The sequence below is a fragment of the Trachurus japonicus genome, unplaced genomic scaffold, assembly GCF_045865225.1.
Source record: "Trachurus japonicus isolate A0001 unplaced genomic scaffold, Traja_1.0 AP031020.1".
Lineage (NCBI taxonomy): Eukaryota > Metazoa > Chordata > Actinopteri > Carangiformes > Carangidae > Trachurus > Trachurus japonicus.
In genome coordinates this window covers 538,906-557,653 of record NW_028221153.1, presented here as the reverse complement: position 1 = coordinate 557,653, position 18,748 = coordinate 538,906, and the positions used below count along the sequence as shown (strand labels likewise).

The following is an 18,748-nucleotide window of genomic DNA, read 5'->3' as shown; positions in this document are numbered from 1 at the left end:
TTATACTCCAACCTAGCACCAACAAGCACTGCTAGCAAAACGTCTCTGCTGCTAGTCACTATGGTGACGTCCGTTACGCACCCCCCCTCCCCCCTCCCTCCACTAACGACAAAGCAAAACAGTTCGAGCGCACATACACACACACGGCTAACAGAAAACTACACTCACCCTACACTCATAGACTTTGATAGACAGCTATGTGCAGCAGAAGCAGAGTAGGAGGGCTACTAGCACCACCAGATGTCCTGGATGTTAGCCAGTGCTGGTAGCAAGTCTCTTCCTCTTAGCAGCAGCAGCATCGCAAAGGAAAGGTGAGCTAGCTCGATGCTAACTTCGACTAGCGCTAGCAGTTAGCATCCGCTGCTAACACCCACTTCCCAACTCACCACAACGGTCCTCCTGTCAATTAAAACACAAGACTGGAGGCTACCATCATTTCCTTTCCCTCACGGCCCTGACAATTGCTGCTGCTGCTGCTGCTGTGATGGAAACTATCTTATCAGGTGAAAATAACTAGCTAGCTAGCAAGTTAGCAAGCAGGGAAAAAATGCCTGGCCGCAGAGTGAGGTGAAGTTTTTAAGTAACACTAATTGGCTACCACATTAAACTACCAAACCTGTAGGCTAATAATTATAAGTTTACTTACCAAACACTGTTTTCTGAAGCTGGAGAGTGATTAAGGTGTCGTCCAAATCTCAGCCCAATCTGTTGGGTCGAAATATTTAGGCTAACCCAACCTTGGAGTTTTTACCAGGTAGGCTACCATGTTCAAAACACCCTGATGGGTGGTAGAGGATTATAATCTACAGTTACCAGGAAAGTACATGGTAATATCATTGAAACAATCCATGCTTCCTTTTACAGTACAGTTCCACCTTTCTTACATGGTAACTGCTCTGTAAAACTCTGATATCACCCTGATATTTACCTGATAATTATCAGGGAGGTATGGGAGGTTTTGCCAGGTACCATGTTCAAAACTACAGAGGATTATAATCTACAGTTACCAGGAAAGTACATGGTAATATCATTGAAACAAACCACGCTTCCTTTTACAGTACAATTCCACCTTTCTTACATGGTAACTACTCTGTAAAACTCTGATATCACCCTGATATTTACCTGATAATTATCAGGGAGGTATGGGAGGTTTTGCCAGGTACCATGTTCAAAACTACACAGGATTATAATCTACAGTTACCAGGAAAGTATGTGGTAATATCATTGAAACAAACCACGCTTCCTTTTACAGTACAATTCCACCTTTCTTACAGGGTAACTACTCTGTAAAACTCCAATATTTACCTGATAATTATCAGGTAGATATGGGAGTTTTTGCCAGGTACCATGTTACACACCCTGATGGGGGGCAGAGGATTATAATCTACAGTTACCAGGAAAGTACATGGTAATATCATTGAAACAAACCACACTTCCTTTTACAGTACAGTTCCACCTTCCTTACAGGGTAATTCATAAGGTTTTACCTGATAACGTAAATTGTAACTACTGGGTAATTAGAAAGTAATTACTTGGTAAATAGTTGCAAGTTATACCCTCACTGTCACTACACAGGTTGACTGGTAATACATAATCTATAATTCCTGGATAAATACCTGGTAGTTTTCCGTATATTTCTAGTAAATACTAGTTTTTACTAGTTGATATTTACCAGGTAAATATCAGGTAACTACCACGTAAATAAGTGGTAGTTACCAGGTAAGGTAGCGATCATTTTGAGTAAATACCTGGTAATTACCAGGTAAATATCTAAGTTATTATCACCCTAACAAAGTCACATATAGACACATTCAGTGGGTTTATAGTCTACAATATGCAATTGCAGGATATCTACCTGGTAATTATTGGGTAAATACAGGTAATTTGTTGGTATTTACCAGATAAATATCCTGTAAATATTTTTAACTACCGGGTTTAAAATCTACAATATACAATTACTGTGTATCTACCAGGAAATTATTGGGTAAATACCTGGTAGTAGTCAGGAAAAATATCTGTAAATACTGGGTAATTACCTTGTAATTACCTAGTAAGTACTTGGTACTTACAATGTAATTGCATTTAATTACCTGTTATTACCTAGTAAATACATCTTATTACCTGGTAATTGCCTGGTAATTACCGTACTGTAAAAGGAAGCGTTACCGAAATTTCATTCTTCCACACAGGACTTCTTTAACCAACCCACCAAACTTTAGTACTAGCACATAAGTCAATTTTGTACAAATATCAGATTTCAATAGGGTTAACATAATATTTTAATTAATAGATTAAAAAAGGATTAAGTATACTCACATGTTTTAATGTGTTGAAAATGTTTTTATAGGTGTCTGGAAAAGGTGTGTGTGGCAAGTCTCAATGGACAGCTGCAAGGGAGACAGCCAAAAAATCTGGTTCAAAAGTGGATGAGGAGGGTGTGGAGGTGGCCGTTTGTCGGCATGGCATGTTGTTCAAGGCACTGAACATGTTCAGAGGCGAAATCTTTGCCTACCCCCTCTTCCTACAGAAGGAGCTGGACGCGACTTACACCATTGGGTTTATTTGCACAGACATAATGTGCAAATACTACCCATACCTACAGCGCGTATGTGAGACATTTCCCCAGCTGGTGCCTCTTTTGAAACACCGGCCCTTCCTGTCGGTCATGCATGCCAAAGGCCACTCTGGTAAATGTGAGGTAAATCAATTTAAACATTATTGTTTACCTTGTATATGTATTGCTTGTGTTATGAATAAGTAAAATATGTCCCATTTTATATATATCAATAGTTGTACAAAAGTTCATAACCACATAGCTTTAAGCCTCAAACATTGCCTTTCCCAATTCAAAACTTGTGTGATATTCTTCTTTTTAGTGCTTTATTATATTTGAAACTCTGTATATGATTTCTCATTGCTCTACAGGTGCAATGGGGCGGCCGGAACCAGGAAGGAGCAGGTTAGTTGCTCAACATGCAGCAGAAAGATTAACTATTGAGTAAAACAGAGGACAGTCATTTAAAGACATTTATATGTTCAAAATGGTATCAAAGCATTATTGCAAGGCTGATGTCTTCTGATTTCAAACTAATACTGTGATTACTTCGACATGATTCCTTGATCAATAGATTTTAATTGTTTATATAACAATAGGCTGTTAATTTGGAGTTGTCCTCAATGATTAGCCTCGTAAACCAGCCTCTCGCGGAAATGCATTTCATTTCATTTCTCGGGAGAGTCTGGCCTCATCCCCCCTCTAAGCGTTTGGGGTGGGCGGGAGCTGGGCGGGAGTAGTAGCAAAGACGGTTTAATATCTTTGGTAGTAGCGTTGACAGACGACCCCATTCAGCCAATCAGCAAGTTGGTGTAGTGACGGGGCTTTGCACCAGTCGGTCCCTGATTGGCCAACGTGCTGTGTCAATCACAGCGGGCGACGCTGATTGGCTCGGCCTTCTGAGGGTTTCAGGCCAAACGCTTAGAATGGGGATGAGGCCAGACTCTCCCTCAGAATGAAATGAAATGCATTTAGAGAGGCTGGTTTACAAGGCTGCTCAATGATAGCAAGTTATGTAAAATACAGCTCGCTGTGGGATTCTTTTATTTATTTATTTTTTATATCCGGCACAGCTACTGACCGATTAGACTTGGTGTTTGTGTCATCGATACTTTAACTACAGAGACATGTATTGTTTAAAGAGGACAGGTTGTGATGTCATGGATCGGGAAAAGTATTCATTAAAACAAAAGGAAGTTGAGGTCTCCAAATGTTGAGTTTATCCTGTTTATTGGACAGCTATTGGTTTATTCTGCAAAATTAACTTGAATATCACACGTTTTGTTCTAATCGAACTGTTACTATTTTTTTTCCAAAATCATTAGGTATGACTGTTGGTGAGGAGGTTGAACAGGTGAATGCCTTCCTGTCACGGGTTGCACTGACCACCAAATACATGACCAAATCCAGTAAGTAAACTTGGCATGCATTCTCCAACTGGCTTGAAGTATAGGATTTGTAACATTTAGCTTCATATATATACAAAAATGTAACATGCAGAAAAAATGAATATGTGAGTATTGGGGGCGGGACTAGATAAGCTTTTGCTTCTCTCGCTTTCCCTTTCGGTCATGTGTATTGTATTAATTGGATTGAGATGATGTGTGATGATGATGACTAATTGACATGCCCGAAATGAACCAAATAAATAAATAAATAAATAAATAAATGGTTCACATAAGGCTTTGTACATTTTTGATTGAATTTCACTATCTATATTGCATAACCTTTCTCCCCCTCACTCAGCCCGCACAGATATGATTACTCTGCAGGCCAGGGGGTGGAATCAGAGGAAGAGGCAAACATTACACAAATATCTTTCTCAAAGATATGTCAAGGTACAATTTCTGTTTGAACATCTGAAAACTGCTAAGTCCTGAATAGCAATGTTTTCCTATCCAGGATTTGTTCACAGCTAAGAACAAAATCTATGCACACTCAGGAATATTCAAAGATTTTGGTCGCTAAAACACTAATGACATCACACCAAGTGTTTTTTTTGGTTGTTTTTTTACGATAATGACCTGATATGCTGGTCCAGCTGAGCAGGATATTCTTGAGAAAGAATATCTTTAAGATATTGTTGAAGAGGGCCGTTGTATTAAATGTACTCCTGTGAAATGGAGTCAGTTGACATTAAATAAGAAAATTCTTACTCTAATGTCCGTAACAGATATTGAAGAGGACAGACGAGGAGGGAAAGGAGCTCGACACTCTGAAGAATGACCTGGGAGTAACAGAACATGATCTCCTGCAGTGGGTTGAAGATGTTCAATCATGGGCTGCAGCAAGTATGCATACAGTAGCTAAAAATAAAGTGACAATTCTTGACTTATTTAAATGTAGGTTTTCTAACCTCTGATACACATATTTATTGAACAGCTCCATCAAACATCAGCCCAGATGATGCTCCTGGGCTGCAGCGCATTATGGAAGGCCTGGCGTTGAACATCCAGAAAAAAAAACACGACAAATACCGTCAGCATGGTGCGTACGTCTACATTTTTATTTTGGTCCTCCGTAACAATTACGGTACAGTATTTGTCATTATTCAATGTATGCATGTGCATTTATATTACAGACAGCAGCAAAGCCAGACAGCGTCTTGCCTCGAAGATACAGAGGGAGAAAAACAAACTAGCTGAATGCATCAGCTTTTACAATCAGCTGGTCCCAGAGGAAGAGGCTGTCGCTCCTGCTGAGGAAATCCTGGCAGCTGATTGCCTGATATGGCCATGGGATAAGGGTATGGGCTTACCTTGTAGTGTTTCTGAATGTAATGCATTCAAATTTCTGACTCATAACATCAGTTCCTTGTTTTTGTTTTTTTCTTATTACAGAATCTGACATTCCTTTGATGAGAAAAAGGAAGGCATTCGATCAGGTGATGCTCTTAAGGCGTCTTGGAGAAGAGAGAGGGATTCTCATTAAAGAAATGCAGCAGCACTGGCAGCCGCTTTGCTGCTTCTCCAGACAGCTGAGAGAATCCCTCCTCAACACTGACTCATTGAGAGACTGTAAGTGTTTGAGACATCATTGCAAATGTGTTAGTTTTTCTTTTGTTTTGGAATGCATTCTGTAGTTCGTAGATTACTGATAAATATGCTTATTAAGGGAGAAGTAAGTGGTCCGGTCGTTTTCGCTAATGCTGCGTTCCAGGCAGGCTTTTGAAATCGTAAATTACAGCTTCAAGTCACAACTTACGACTTTGTAGCGTTCCAGGTAACCCACTCGTGTTTTTCCGACCTGTTTTACCGGTGAAAGTCACTATAACGGCCACTCGTAACTTCCGACCGGTGAACTCGTACCAGATCGAACTGGTACGACTTCACGGTCGGAAAAATACGAGTTGCCTTGAACGCACCATAACAGTCCTCGTCCCTACGTCGCCACATTCACGGCGTCCCTTGGCTGCACACACAGCCCTGCATGCCGTTCTCTCTCCTCATTGGATAAAAACTGTAGGATACGATAAATGTTTTATGAGTGACTGACAGACCCGTGTTTCAGACCAAACACTCTATGTAAGTGATTGCTGTCGGAAGATATAACTATTTAAGACTTATATTAACACAAATATATCACTTACTTCTGCTTTAATGAGTAAAATGAAATAATTTTGTTCATACACATACTTTATTCTATACATATACAGACTTCATAAAACATTGACCCCATCAACAGAGTCAAATATATTTAACTTGACTGGGGATCTGTCCCAACACCACACAGTACCAGGCGAGTGAGTGTGATTGAGCCTTGGTGGTACAGACACACTAACATGATTTAAAAATCACTGATAGAAGCTGTACTCACCCTCAATATGGCATCATGGTACAATTTGAAAACAAACGGAGAACAAAACTTACCTGCATAATGAAATAGGCACCCCTCACAGAGCTTTACAACCAGGCAGTTACCAGTAAAACCACAATTCTTTTTATTTAATTACCATTGCCATCACACTCATATACATTACTATATGTATATTTTATAATGTATCTTTTATAATGTTTTCTTTTTTTGTGTGGTCTTGGTTACAGTATTTCAGTACTTGCCAAAGATAATTTAATGTTACCCGTTACAAACAGTACGCTTTTTTTTTTTTTTTTTTTTTACTTTCAACAGCTCTTCCTCAAGGACACACCCTTGAGGCCTTTGACGGACTGCGGTGCATGTTGAAAGACCAGTTGGACAGAGCAAAGAGGCTGATGACGGAGGTGAAGACTGTCTACAAAAAACTGGCAGTCTCAAGTGTCCTGAGTCAAGAGGAGGAAGAAGAAGAAGAAGAAGAAGAAGAAGAAGAAGAAATGAATGAAGGCCTTATTCACTCTGACAGTGATTCTGAAAGTGAATGAGTGTGTGTGTGTGTGTGTGTGTGTGTGTGTCCAGCTGCTGGTGGACTGACCAGAACCAGATCTGCCTCGTTCCTGTGTGTGGCAGCTAGTCCAGCTTCTCCTTGTTCTCATCTCAACATCTGCCCCAGGTGCAACAAGAGGGTTTACTTTGCTGAGGTGTTGTCTGGGGAAGTGGCTGAGTGAGCACTGCTGGTAAGACTTTGGCCCCTGGGAGCCTTGCAGAGTACGATGGACATCCTTACTGTCCTAAAAGTGTTAACACCTGAGGCGTCAGCAGCTACACAACGACGCATGACGTGCCTTGAGACCAAGCACCACCTCCAGGACCCCCAGTGTCTCTCCATTTGCCTGCGATCGTCATGTGTGTCTTTGACTGTTTGGCTTTGTGAGAGGGTATGAATATGTTTGGGAGAGACGGAGGGAATGGGGATGGGCCTGTTTCTTTTGGAATAAAATAACTGACTTGAATTGACTTGAATCATTTGTATTTTGTTAAAGAACTTTCTAGCTGTTCTGATTTCACACTGTTCTTGTTGACATCTTACCATGATCATAGTGTGCAAATTATTAAATAGAAAGACATTAAACATCTTGCCATGATCATAGTGTATAACCTCTATTATTAAATAGAAAGACATTAAACATCTTGCCATGATCATAGTGTATAACCTCTATTATTAAATAGAAAGACATTAAACATCTTGCCATGATCATAGTGTATAACCTCTATTATTAAATAGAAAGACATTAAACATCTTGCCATGATCATAGTGTATAACCTCTATTATTAAATAGAAAGACATTCATCTTACCATGATCATAGTGTATAACCTCTATTATTAAATAGAAAGACATTCATCTTGCCATGATCATAGTGTATAACCTCTATTATTAAATAGAAAGACATTAAACATCTTGCCATGATCATAGTGTATAACCTCTATTATTAAATAGAAAGACATTAAACATCTTGCCATGATCATAGTGTATAACCTCTATTATTAAATAGAAAGACATTAAACATCTTGCCATGATCATAGTACCTCTATTATTAAATAGAAAGACAATACACACAGTAATCTGTCATTTTATACTCGGTGTCACTTTTATACAAGTGTTGTCGTTGCGTCGGCGGCACATTAGATGGCGCTATTGTGATGGCGCCGAGGTATTGACGTCATAATTCCTATCGTATGATTAATAAATGAATGATGATTATATAGGATATATATATATAAAGTTTTACAACGTTTTTTCTTAACGAGCAGCAATAAACCGTGTCAGATAAAGATGCTTGGCTAAAAATTAACAACTTTTGTTTCCATGTCTGGCGGAAGCAAGCTGTCCGTCGGTCAAATCGGTCCGGGCTGCAAATTCTCGGAAAGCTAGCCTATATGACTACTATACTGTTGGTTAAATGGAGATCACATTACAGTTTTCATTGCTTATTGGTCTGAATAGTGCAGCAGTTAAATACAGAACTCATCGCGGCCGATTGGCCTCAAAGAGCTCCGGAAACGAGTCTCTAGTAGTACAAGGCGTCGCCGTTGTTATGGCAACGACTATGGGAAAAATAGAATAACAATCAGTCGGATAAAATATCGCTGGAGGACAAACAAAACCTAATTTTCATTCATTCAACATGTATTTGTAAAGTAAAACACACATTTCTCGCTAGAAATGTCCTCAAACAATGCCAAATATATCTTGAAATCACGTTTTATCAGCCAGAAAGCTCAATGAATAATGTTGAATATACACGTTTTGATAATGAACGCAGTTTGGCTCACGTTAAATGAATGGGCAACGAAACGTTGGGCTACAACGTATTTTCACTCGGAAACGTTCATCCTGGACTTTTCTGTAGTTTGCAGAATAGTCCATGGTGAACGTTTCCTGCTGGCGACTGGGTTGCCTGGCAAGGTGTTAAAAGCCATTCTAATTTGCATATTGTGAAATCACCAGGTAGCAGCCACATTGGATTACGTGACTTTCAGTACAACTGAATTTGAAACATAGCCTATTTACACAGAAAACATTTTTCTTTCTGTACATTTACAGTCTGCCACACGGACACATACACACACAGTGTTTCTCAACACCTGAAGATCCCTTCCTGTTCAGCTTCGAGCTGCGGGAGCCCCTGAAAGAGGAGTGGCTGCGCTCCAGTCAAACTCTTTTTTTCTCAGATATTTTGCTTAAAAACATACCTACAAATGACGTCAGGATTGAAACTGAGTGTGTTCACCAACTAATGGTACCAAGCAGTAACAATATAGGGCAGTAAATTTAAAGATATGGGCTGTTTTAACCAGGAATGCTGCCTGTCACAATAATGCGACTTTGGCGCAAGTACTAGCCGTCTAGGTTAGGGTATTTGCAGGTGTGTTTGTATGGATTTATACAACTTTATTAGCTTTATTGGCCTTTATTAGCTTTATATGCCGCTGCTGCTGCATAAGGGGGCCCCACAGAAAGAATAGCCTAGGGGCCCATGACAACCTTAATCCGCCTCTGGCTGTCTGGCTGTAGTGTCACCAAAATCTGACTTTTCTGCATTAGAAAACACTCAGAGAATAAAGTGTCCTAATGAAAACATGACAAATCCATGTGACTATCTTGTCCATAAACGATGGTGTCAGGACTTCTCATGTTGACAACACTGACAGTTTCATTGACATGAAAACTTGCTTTTGGGGGATTGGAGGATCGATTTTGAGCAAGTGACACGCTTTTGCAGGTCATCCACTGGGTTTTGCAGTTTGAACTAATTATTCTGACAAATGCACTAACTGATGACGTCATTCAAGAGATTCCAGTGAATTTCGCCTCGCTCCGAAATGCTCTTTTCTTCCCATTTGGCCAAGTGGTCAGCGCACATGACTGTTACCCAGGAGTCTGGGGTTCGAAGCCCGCCTGGGCCCTTTTCACCTTGCCACATATAAGTATTTTACTGTCTTTTATTTATTGTATTTGTTTTGTATGAATGTCTCACTGCAAGCCAAATTTACCTGAATAACGAATAAAGGAATCTAATCTAAAGGTCAAATTAATGAATAGTTCAATTAATGTTACGAGTGCTGTCGGAGTTTGGAGGGAGACCGCGTCGTTCTCCATTTGTTTGGGAACATCGCCAGGTGAAAGACTTTTGGGAAGTCGTCGTCCAGCAGCACTTCACCCACAAATTCTGACAAAAGCATAAAAACTTTTTCGTGAATTTACTGCCTTTTTTCGAATTTCTGGCGTTTCCATATTTTTTCGCAATTTTTTAAAATGCGAAAAAGAAAAGGTAGATGGAAAGGCAATAAGTGACTGGTTACCCTGGAGAATAAGGTGAATAGCAAAGACCGTTTTCTTAGCCGTGGTATAATCAGCGTATACCACAGCCTGTCGTGATATATTGCTTAAATACTTAAACTAAACTGAGCTGCTGCACAGAGTGTTTTCAGCAGTGAATCAAAGGTCTGGAATGAAACGCAACCTGTTTTACATGTTGGGCAAGACTCCGCCTCCTCACCTGGCTCACCTTAAACAAACCAGGAAACAGATTTTGGGCTTGTCAGTCCCAGAGACGCAGACTGAGGAAGAGACGATCAGATTCAGCTTCAGACCAAACTGAGTGAGTCCAGCTACAACACTGCTGCCTCAACCTGCTGACACTCCACACACTGAAGGTGAGTTTGACTAAAACCTGGACTCAGAGTCACAGTAAACTTCAGTCTAGTCAGTAGAGGAGGGAGGGGAGCCATGACTGACTCTACTTCCTGTCTGCTGTGTTTTCAGCTCCACTCACAGACTTAATGGCGTCCAGATTAGAGGAGGATCTCTGCTGTCCGGTCTGTAAGGAGGTCTTCAGAGATCCTGTTATTCTGTCCTGCAGCCACAGCTTCTGTAAAGACTGTCTGAAGAGCTGGTGGAAGGAGAAAAAAGATCCACTGTGTCCATTTTGTAAGAGAAGATATTTAAATGAAGAACCACCTTGTAACCTGGTGTTGAAGAACCTGTGTGAGAGCTTCTTACAGCAGAGGGAGCAGAGATCTTCAGAGGCTCTCTGCAGTCTGCACTCTGAGAAACTCAGACTCTTCTGTCTGGACCATCAGCAGCCAGTGTGTCTCGTCTGCAGAGATTCAGAAACACACACCAACCACAAAATCAGACCCATCAATGAAGCTGCTCCACAACTCAAGAAGGAACTTGAGGAAACTCTGAAGCCCTTAAAGAAGAAGTTAAAGGGTTTTAAAGAAGTTCAAGTGAAGTTTGGTCGAACAGCAGAACACATTAAGTTCCAGGCTCGAGACACAGAGAGGCAGATTAAGGAGCAGTTTAAGAAGCTTCACCAGTTTCTAGAAGAGGAAGAGGAGGCCAGGATGGCTGCACTGAGGAAGGAAGAGAAGCAGAAGAGTCAGAGGATGAAGGAGAAGATGGAGGCTCTGAGCAGAGAGATAGCAGCTCTTTCACACACAGTCAGAGCCACAGAGGACGAGCTGAGAGCTGAAGACGTCTCATTCCTGCTCAACTACAAGGCTGCAGTGGAAAGAGTCCAGCAGCGCCCCCTGCTGGAGGATCCACAGCTGGACTCAGGAGCTCTGATAGACCAGGACAAACACCTGGACAACCTGACCTTCAACATCTGGACCAAGATGAAGGACATGGTCCCCTATCCAGAGAGGTTTGGTTATTTCTTCATTTCTTAACTTTGGAAGTGGGGGGCAGGGGGGTTGTTGCGATGCCTTGCTCAGACGCTCGTAGTTTTACACACTAATGTTGGTGCAATAGTCATCATTTTAATCAGAATTATAAAAATGATTTGTGAAATTTGAATCTCTAAAATGTTAGCAATATGTTACTTTTACCATGCTTTTCTGTTTTTCTGTAATATAAATTAATCATCATGGATCAAGCGGAAAATGAGCCTTTGCAACAAAAGTCATTCAGTCCTTTTCTTGTTTTCCTCCTAACATTTATAAAAGCTGAAGTAACAGTTTACATGTAACTAAGATATGAATCACAGCACTCAGGAATGATGCTGCTCTTATTCCATCTCATTCCATTGGTACAGAGTGTTTCTCTGTATTTGTCTGTTGTTAGTGAAAGAAATAGCAAGGCAAGGCAATTTTATTTGTATAGCCTCCCTTAGGGTTTGGATGAGGGTTACACCAAAACACACGTGTGTTTTGGTGTAAACACACGTGTGTTTTGGTGTAACTCTAATCATATAAAGCACACGTATTCACGCACTTCTCTCTCTCTCTCTCTCTCTCTCCCCCACACTTCCACACACACACTCACAGGTGACTGACTGTGATTAGCAGCTCCTCCATATCAGTGCTCAGTGAAAGATGATCATATGTCTGTCCCATGTTGACAGAGATGGTAACCCCGGCCTTAGCCCCCGTGGCCCTATCAAAATTTCCCAGAGGAAATTTTCTTGTTTATTTCGTTATCTCGTTATAACAAAGCACGTTTTCTCATGATAACTAATTTGGCCATGTTACGGCCGAAAGCAGTTCGGCCTTGTGTGTGTCTGTCAATCAGCCAAACAAGGCTAACCTGGTCCACTGAGTTAAAACCCTGCAGCTGGCACCAGAAAGGGGGGCAGTGTGTGGGGACTGCTGGGCTTGCCTGCCTCCCAACTTGGCTTTTGAGAAAGAAAATACAGCTTGACCAAATGCACTTTTCCTGAGTGGTACAACACAATCGCCTCTAGAGCTCGCTCTGGTTGATCTGTTTGACTGTTTTTTAACAAATTCATGAAGTGGAGGTGGGGCTTGACCATGACATATTTTGTAGATCAATACAGCATCAGCATATTTTGTTGTGTTGTCAAAATGTAGTCACTCAAGTTTCTTCAGTATCAGACAGTGATGGTGCAACTTTCCACGAGTGGGAGTAATCAGGTGCCACAGGTCCCAGACCTGCACTGGTCACTTGGTCCCAGACCTAGTACGAGCTCGTCGCTACCCTTGCACCTTTCAATTCTTTCTCAGACAAAAGAAACTGAATTAGCAGAATAAATTAGCAGAATAAATTGACAAAGACATGCAGAATGACATGCAAGAAACATGTCCAAGGCAGGAATTGAACCCATGACTTCATGAAAAATAGTCACAAGTCACAAAAAAGTCCTCTACTTACTTGTTGTGGCTCATTTATACTCTTTTCTTTTTTTTAAAAGCATCATTGAAAAATCTCACATTCATCAAAGTCTCAACCTCTCTTCTCCACAACTCTGTCTGTAGTCCAGTGGGTAAGGTGGCCACTTGCCTACCCCAAGGTCACTGGTTCGAATCCAAGCTGAGCAATCACTGAAAAAAATAATCCTTTGGATTTACTTGATTTAAATGTGTACATCGGTCCCACATGATTTGAATGTGGATGACTGACACAATTTCCTTCATTTTCCTCAATGAATTGTTACTTGTTAAACCAACATATTTAAATCATGTTCAGGTATTCAAAATAATCATGTTGAGTTAACTTATTTTTTTTAAGCTACTGCAATACCAATTAATTATGTAGTATGAAAGTGATTTTATTATGTTCAGGATACCTGATTTTCAAATATAACTAACGTGATTTGTTCATGCTAATATTATTTAAATATATTATGTAACATGAATGAATTATTTCTTTACAACCCAGGTTAGGTTTCTATGCATTGTAGACGTCACTTTTGTGTTATGTGCAAATACAAAAATCAAAACCAGTTGCTCTGAAAAGATTTGTATTGTTCCTTAAAACTTTGCAAACACATACAGTAACTACAGCATACAAAGCTGTAACCATTATAATACCAGTATATTCAAAACACACATAACAGAAGTGTAGCGAAGGTCAGCAGAGTAGCTATTGAGCACATACATCAGTCCAAACATATGAACAGCTAATGTTACATTATCAAGATCTTTTAACACCTTGATGCGTTCAATAACAAGGCCAATGTCCTCTACTTCATCACTTGAAGCATGTTCTTTGACAACATAGATCCAAACAGTGGTGTTTTCAATGGCCTCATTGGTGGCGTTGTTATCCAGGCTCTGTACAAAACAGACAAAAGGTAAGTAAACCAAAGTTAGCCAAATCAAATCTCTTCACCAAGCTCCATCAAAAGAAAAAAATATAAACATGAAACAGTGACACTACAGATCTAGGAAAGGTGAAAGTTAGAATCAAGGCAAATATAAACATTAAAAAAAAAAAATGGAAGCATTATCTGTTCCATGAGAAACCACTTTTAATGCAGTCGGAGCCACTTTGTTGCAAATCCCTGACTGTGTATGAACACAGGATTCTCTTTCAGCACATACACAGATGAGACAGTTGGCAGGCCATGCTGAATTTGACAAAAAGTCTTGAGAACCGTTTGTTCATTTAGCATCAACCAGAAAAACTGTATAGATTTTTTTGTATGACACAGTAAGCCTTTGATGATGAAAATTACAGTGGAAACCGCTTATAGTGGTCACGGATATAGTAATCAACCGCTTATATAGATCAAAAGGCTTGGGACGGAATCATTTCTATACAAATGCTGTTTAAATAATTCGTTTATAGTGATCTAGAAATCCGCTTATAGTGCTCATTTTTGGTCATTTTATGGATGAAAACATGCGCAAAACAATTTAAAAACTACGTGTAGCCTATTTATTATTTATTTTCGGCGGTGTCCCTTTAACGTGCACTGCTGCAGCAGCCTGCACATGTCGCTGCGCTGTGTTGTTGTGCTGTGTGTTGTTGTGCTGTGTGTTGTTGTGCTGTGTGTTGTTGTGCTGTGTGCGTCAGCTGGCTGACTGAGGCACATGACTGTGGGTGCAGCGCGGCTGTTTGTGTTGTCTGTTAAAACATGGATGAATGAAACCTATCAACTTTATATCGACCGCGGACGTCAGGAATAGATTTTGGGCTTTTGGCTCGTTCCTCATCTCCGCATAGCGCTCGTTGTCCGTTATTGGCGGAGGGAGAGCGAGCGAGCGAGCGAGCGAGAGAGAGAGAGAGGAGCGCGCACTGCATGACAGCAGCGCGCGGTAAAGTGAAACTCTGACAGTGATGTTGCCTGTTCATTCACGAAAACCATCCTGAAACACTCTCAGGCCTAGTCCACACGAGCCCGGGTATTTTTGAAACCGTGAACATATGTTCCCGGTTGTATGTCCTGTCCACATGCAACCGCGCTTTTGGAACCCTGAAACCGTGGTTTTTTGAAACCGGAGTCCAGGGTGGGGTTTTCGGCCGGGGTTGGTTTCACCGGGTGCGTGTGGACACTGAAACCGTGATTGTTTTACTCGTTTACGTCATAGCTGCACACGTGCTGATGTAAACACTGCCAGCTGCAGAGGTTGTTTGCAGCGGTTTGCAGGTGAGCTCGCAAAAATGGAGGTGACAAAGTGGATTTTTATCACTTTTTTTTAATTTATTTTTTTTACATCATCTAAATGCTATTTAGTTTTTCGATGAGGAAAAATATAACGAAACGGTCGTCAGGGCGATCCTCTTGTCAGCTCCAAAATCACCCTCAATCACAAACCACAGCTGTTTTCCACACAGCATCATTCCTACAGTAACAAGTGACGCTACAGATCAGCTGTTTTTAAAATGACAGAACTACTACAGTAGCGCCGCAGTTTCTTATTCCCCACCTTGTTTGATTGAGAACTTTTCGGGATGATTTTCATGAATGAACAGGCAATAGCCTGTCACTGTCAGACCGGGTAGGCTACGACGGGAGGGGGGGGGGGAGCCTATGCGGAGATGAGGAACGAGCCAAAAGCCGAAAATGTATCCGTGACGTCCGCGGTCGATATAAAGTGGATATGATGTTTCATTCATCCATGTTTTGACAGACAACACAACAGCCAGTGATAAAGAGTTGCGCCGCACCGACAGACAGTCATGTGGCTCAGCAGCCAGGTGACGCACACAGCACAACAACACAGCACACAACAACACACAGCACAAGAGTCAAGACACAGCGCAGCAACATGTGCAGGCTGCTGCAGCAGTGCACGTCAAAGGGACACCGCCGAAAATAAAATAAATAGGCTACACATTTTTATTAAATTAATTAATATTTAATTGTTGGACTGTGAAATAAAGCTATAATAACACGTAGTTTTGAAATGGTTTTTGCGCATGTTTACATCCATAAAATGACCAAAAATGAACACAAGCGGATTTCTTGATAACAAATTATTTAAACAGCATATATAGAAATGATTCCTCCCAAGCCTTTTGATCCAAGCGGTTTCCACTGTATTTTGATTGGTTAAAACAGCCTTCCACACGTGCATTGCGTCACTTGGTAGCGGATTTCACGGTTGCGTGTGTACGGAGTGTTTTTATTACACCACTGGTGTGGACGCAGAGCAAAACTCCGGTTTCAAAAATACCCGGGCTCGTATGGACAAGGCCTCAGTCAAACAAGGTGGGGAATGAGAAACTGCGGCGCTACTGTAGCCTAGAGTAGTTCGCTCATTTTAAAAACACACCGGCAGCGCCCGCGGATCTGTACTGAGACGTGTCACGTGAGTTACTGTAAATGATGCTGTGTGGAAAACCAGCTGTGGTCTGTGATCGAGGTGCAGACCGGTGAGTTTGGAGCTGATGAAATGATCGCGCTGCTGACAGCCGTTTCGTTACATTTTTCTCATTGAAAAACTATACAAATGGCATTTAGATGATGTTCTGCATAAAAAATAAGTGAAATAATAAAAATTCGGTTTTAGTAATCAACCGCTTATAGTGATCAAATTGACTCTGGACAAACGTGATCACTATAAGCGGATTCCACTGTATAATAAATATTATTTTAATTGATGAATAATTTCAGCACAACTGATCAATAATGAGAGTAAGAGAAGAGTGGAAGCACTGGTGCATATACATACCACATATTGCTGTAGAAGGTAATGTCGGCCATGTAGACACACGCGCCTTTAATGATCCACTCTCATCCAGCATCTTCATCATCACACTGAAAGGACATTTTCTAGATTAGTGTCTTAATTCAGCTCATGTGCCTTAATTTAACAACATCAATTGGTATACACTGTAAGAGGTAGAATATAGAACCTGCCCCCCCTTAAAAAAATAATTTTAAAAAAATTAAAAAGGCAGGAATTCTTTAACAAACAGTAGGAGGCCTGCAACACTTACATTAGTGATTTGTGCAGTGACTCTTTGTTTGTTGATTGGAGGTCTAGCTGAGACAGGAACTTGGACTGAAGTGGAACGGTGGTGATTCTCTTGAATTCAGCATTGATCTGAAAAAGCTCACATAAAGCAGAGGATTCTATAATAATCTTTTTTTGTGACCTGTGGTGTGGATTTTATTTTGTTGGACAATAAGGGCATTCCACGTCTCAAATGTGCATGGACAGTAGCAACATGGATAGGCTAGCGGGAACTACACCATGTGTGGATGCTTTAACTTAGTGAAAAGCTTGGACTTACTTGATACAGATTCTGTGCACCCTAGCTTCAACTCCTCATTCCCTGTTATTCATCCTGCAACATACATCAAGATCATCATTAGTCATATCATTCATTAGCTACCAAAATGCAAGTCAGAACAAAAAGGCTTGAGATGGAAAATTATGGAAAAATGCTATCATGTCCAAATAAATCCATCTTTAATTTACCGTTTTTAATCAGTCAGGGGTCTCAGTAAAAAAAAAAAAAAAAGCAATTTGAACATTAGCGCGATTGAGCACATTTGTTTATTACCGTTACAACCGTTACAACGCTACCTGGCCATGTGCCTGTGTTTGTGTGTATGTAAGATCTACTCGGCCCGGCTGAGGAACCGAGCCGAAAAAATCAGGTCTGACATGACACACCCAGGACAATGTCTCTTTGACACCCTCCCCTCTGGCAGACTCAGGATCATGAGGGCACGAACTGATCGCCTGAGAAACAGCTTCTTCCCCAGGGCAGTGAAAGCCCTGCTGGAAGCCTGAGGTGGACTGTGGCAACACACTGACACACTGCACTTTATATTATGTATGTTTTCTTGTTTTTCTTGTTGTTATTATTTATTGCTTTGGCTTTTAGGATGAATTATTATTATTATTAACATTATTTTAAATGCTGCTACGGGTACTTAGTTGGGAATGCCTCAAATGGAAATTTCGTTGTATGACATACAATGACAATAAAAGCATCTTAATCTTAAGTGCGTGTGCATGTGTATGTGTGTGTGTGTTCCAGCTCGACAGAGAGAGAGCGTGGCGAGCCGCCACAGACTCGTTGTACGCATAGACTGTAAAAAGAATGGACGTAGCGTCCGTGACGTCACCCATTGGTTTTGGGGAGTCGTTTTTGTGACTCAAATATGGCGGCCTGAACAGCGCCATGTTGGATTGGCCGGCCGAGAACCCGCCCACTGGCCTCGAAGCAGCTGTCCACGGAGCTGCTCGGACCTGTCACTCAACGTTTCCGCGCCCTGATTGGCCAGAATTTTAACCTAATAACAGTAAAACTATAGAGTTAAAAAAAAATTCACCCCCCTCAGAGTGTGTGCGGGGGTAGAAACTATCGATTGAGACGAAAAAACGTTCTGACACCAGGCTTTTAACATGTTTACTGAGGATGTAAAGTCGGCGATTTTAACATGGGGGTCTATGGGGAATGCTCCCTTCTGACACCAGCCCCCAGAGGAATCCGAGGGGATTGCAGTTTTTTGAACGCGGAAGTGAGCTTCACTTCTCAGACCGACAACTGCCCCCTTGGTTGTACGCTGTCTGCGCTGGTTGATAAATCTTACAGGAACATACATTTAAAAAACTTACTTTTACTTTTTCGGTCGTGACCTCTTGCTCCAAAGCATGGAGAGTTTCTG

General features: G+C 41.0%; 1 protein-coding gene across 1 annotated transcript; it reads left to right on the top strand.

The window, feature by feature from the left end:
• The first annotated feature begins 547 nt into the window (after window positions 1-547).
• Window positions 548-17,867, top strand: LOC146959826 (uncharacterized). Its single transcript, XM_085772854.1, has 7 exons — window positions 548-562; window positions 2,348-2,698; window positions 2,926-2,959; window positions 3,880-3,963; window positions 4,301-4,392; window positions 4,728-4,810; window positions 17,786-17,867. The coding sequence occupies exons 1-7, from the start codon at window positions 548-550 to the stop codon at window positions 17,865-17,867; spliced, it is 741 nt and encodes a 246-aa protein (XP_085628980.1).
• Window positions 17,868-18,748: the final 881 nt, after the last annotated feature.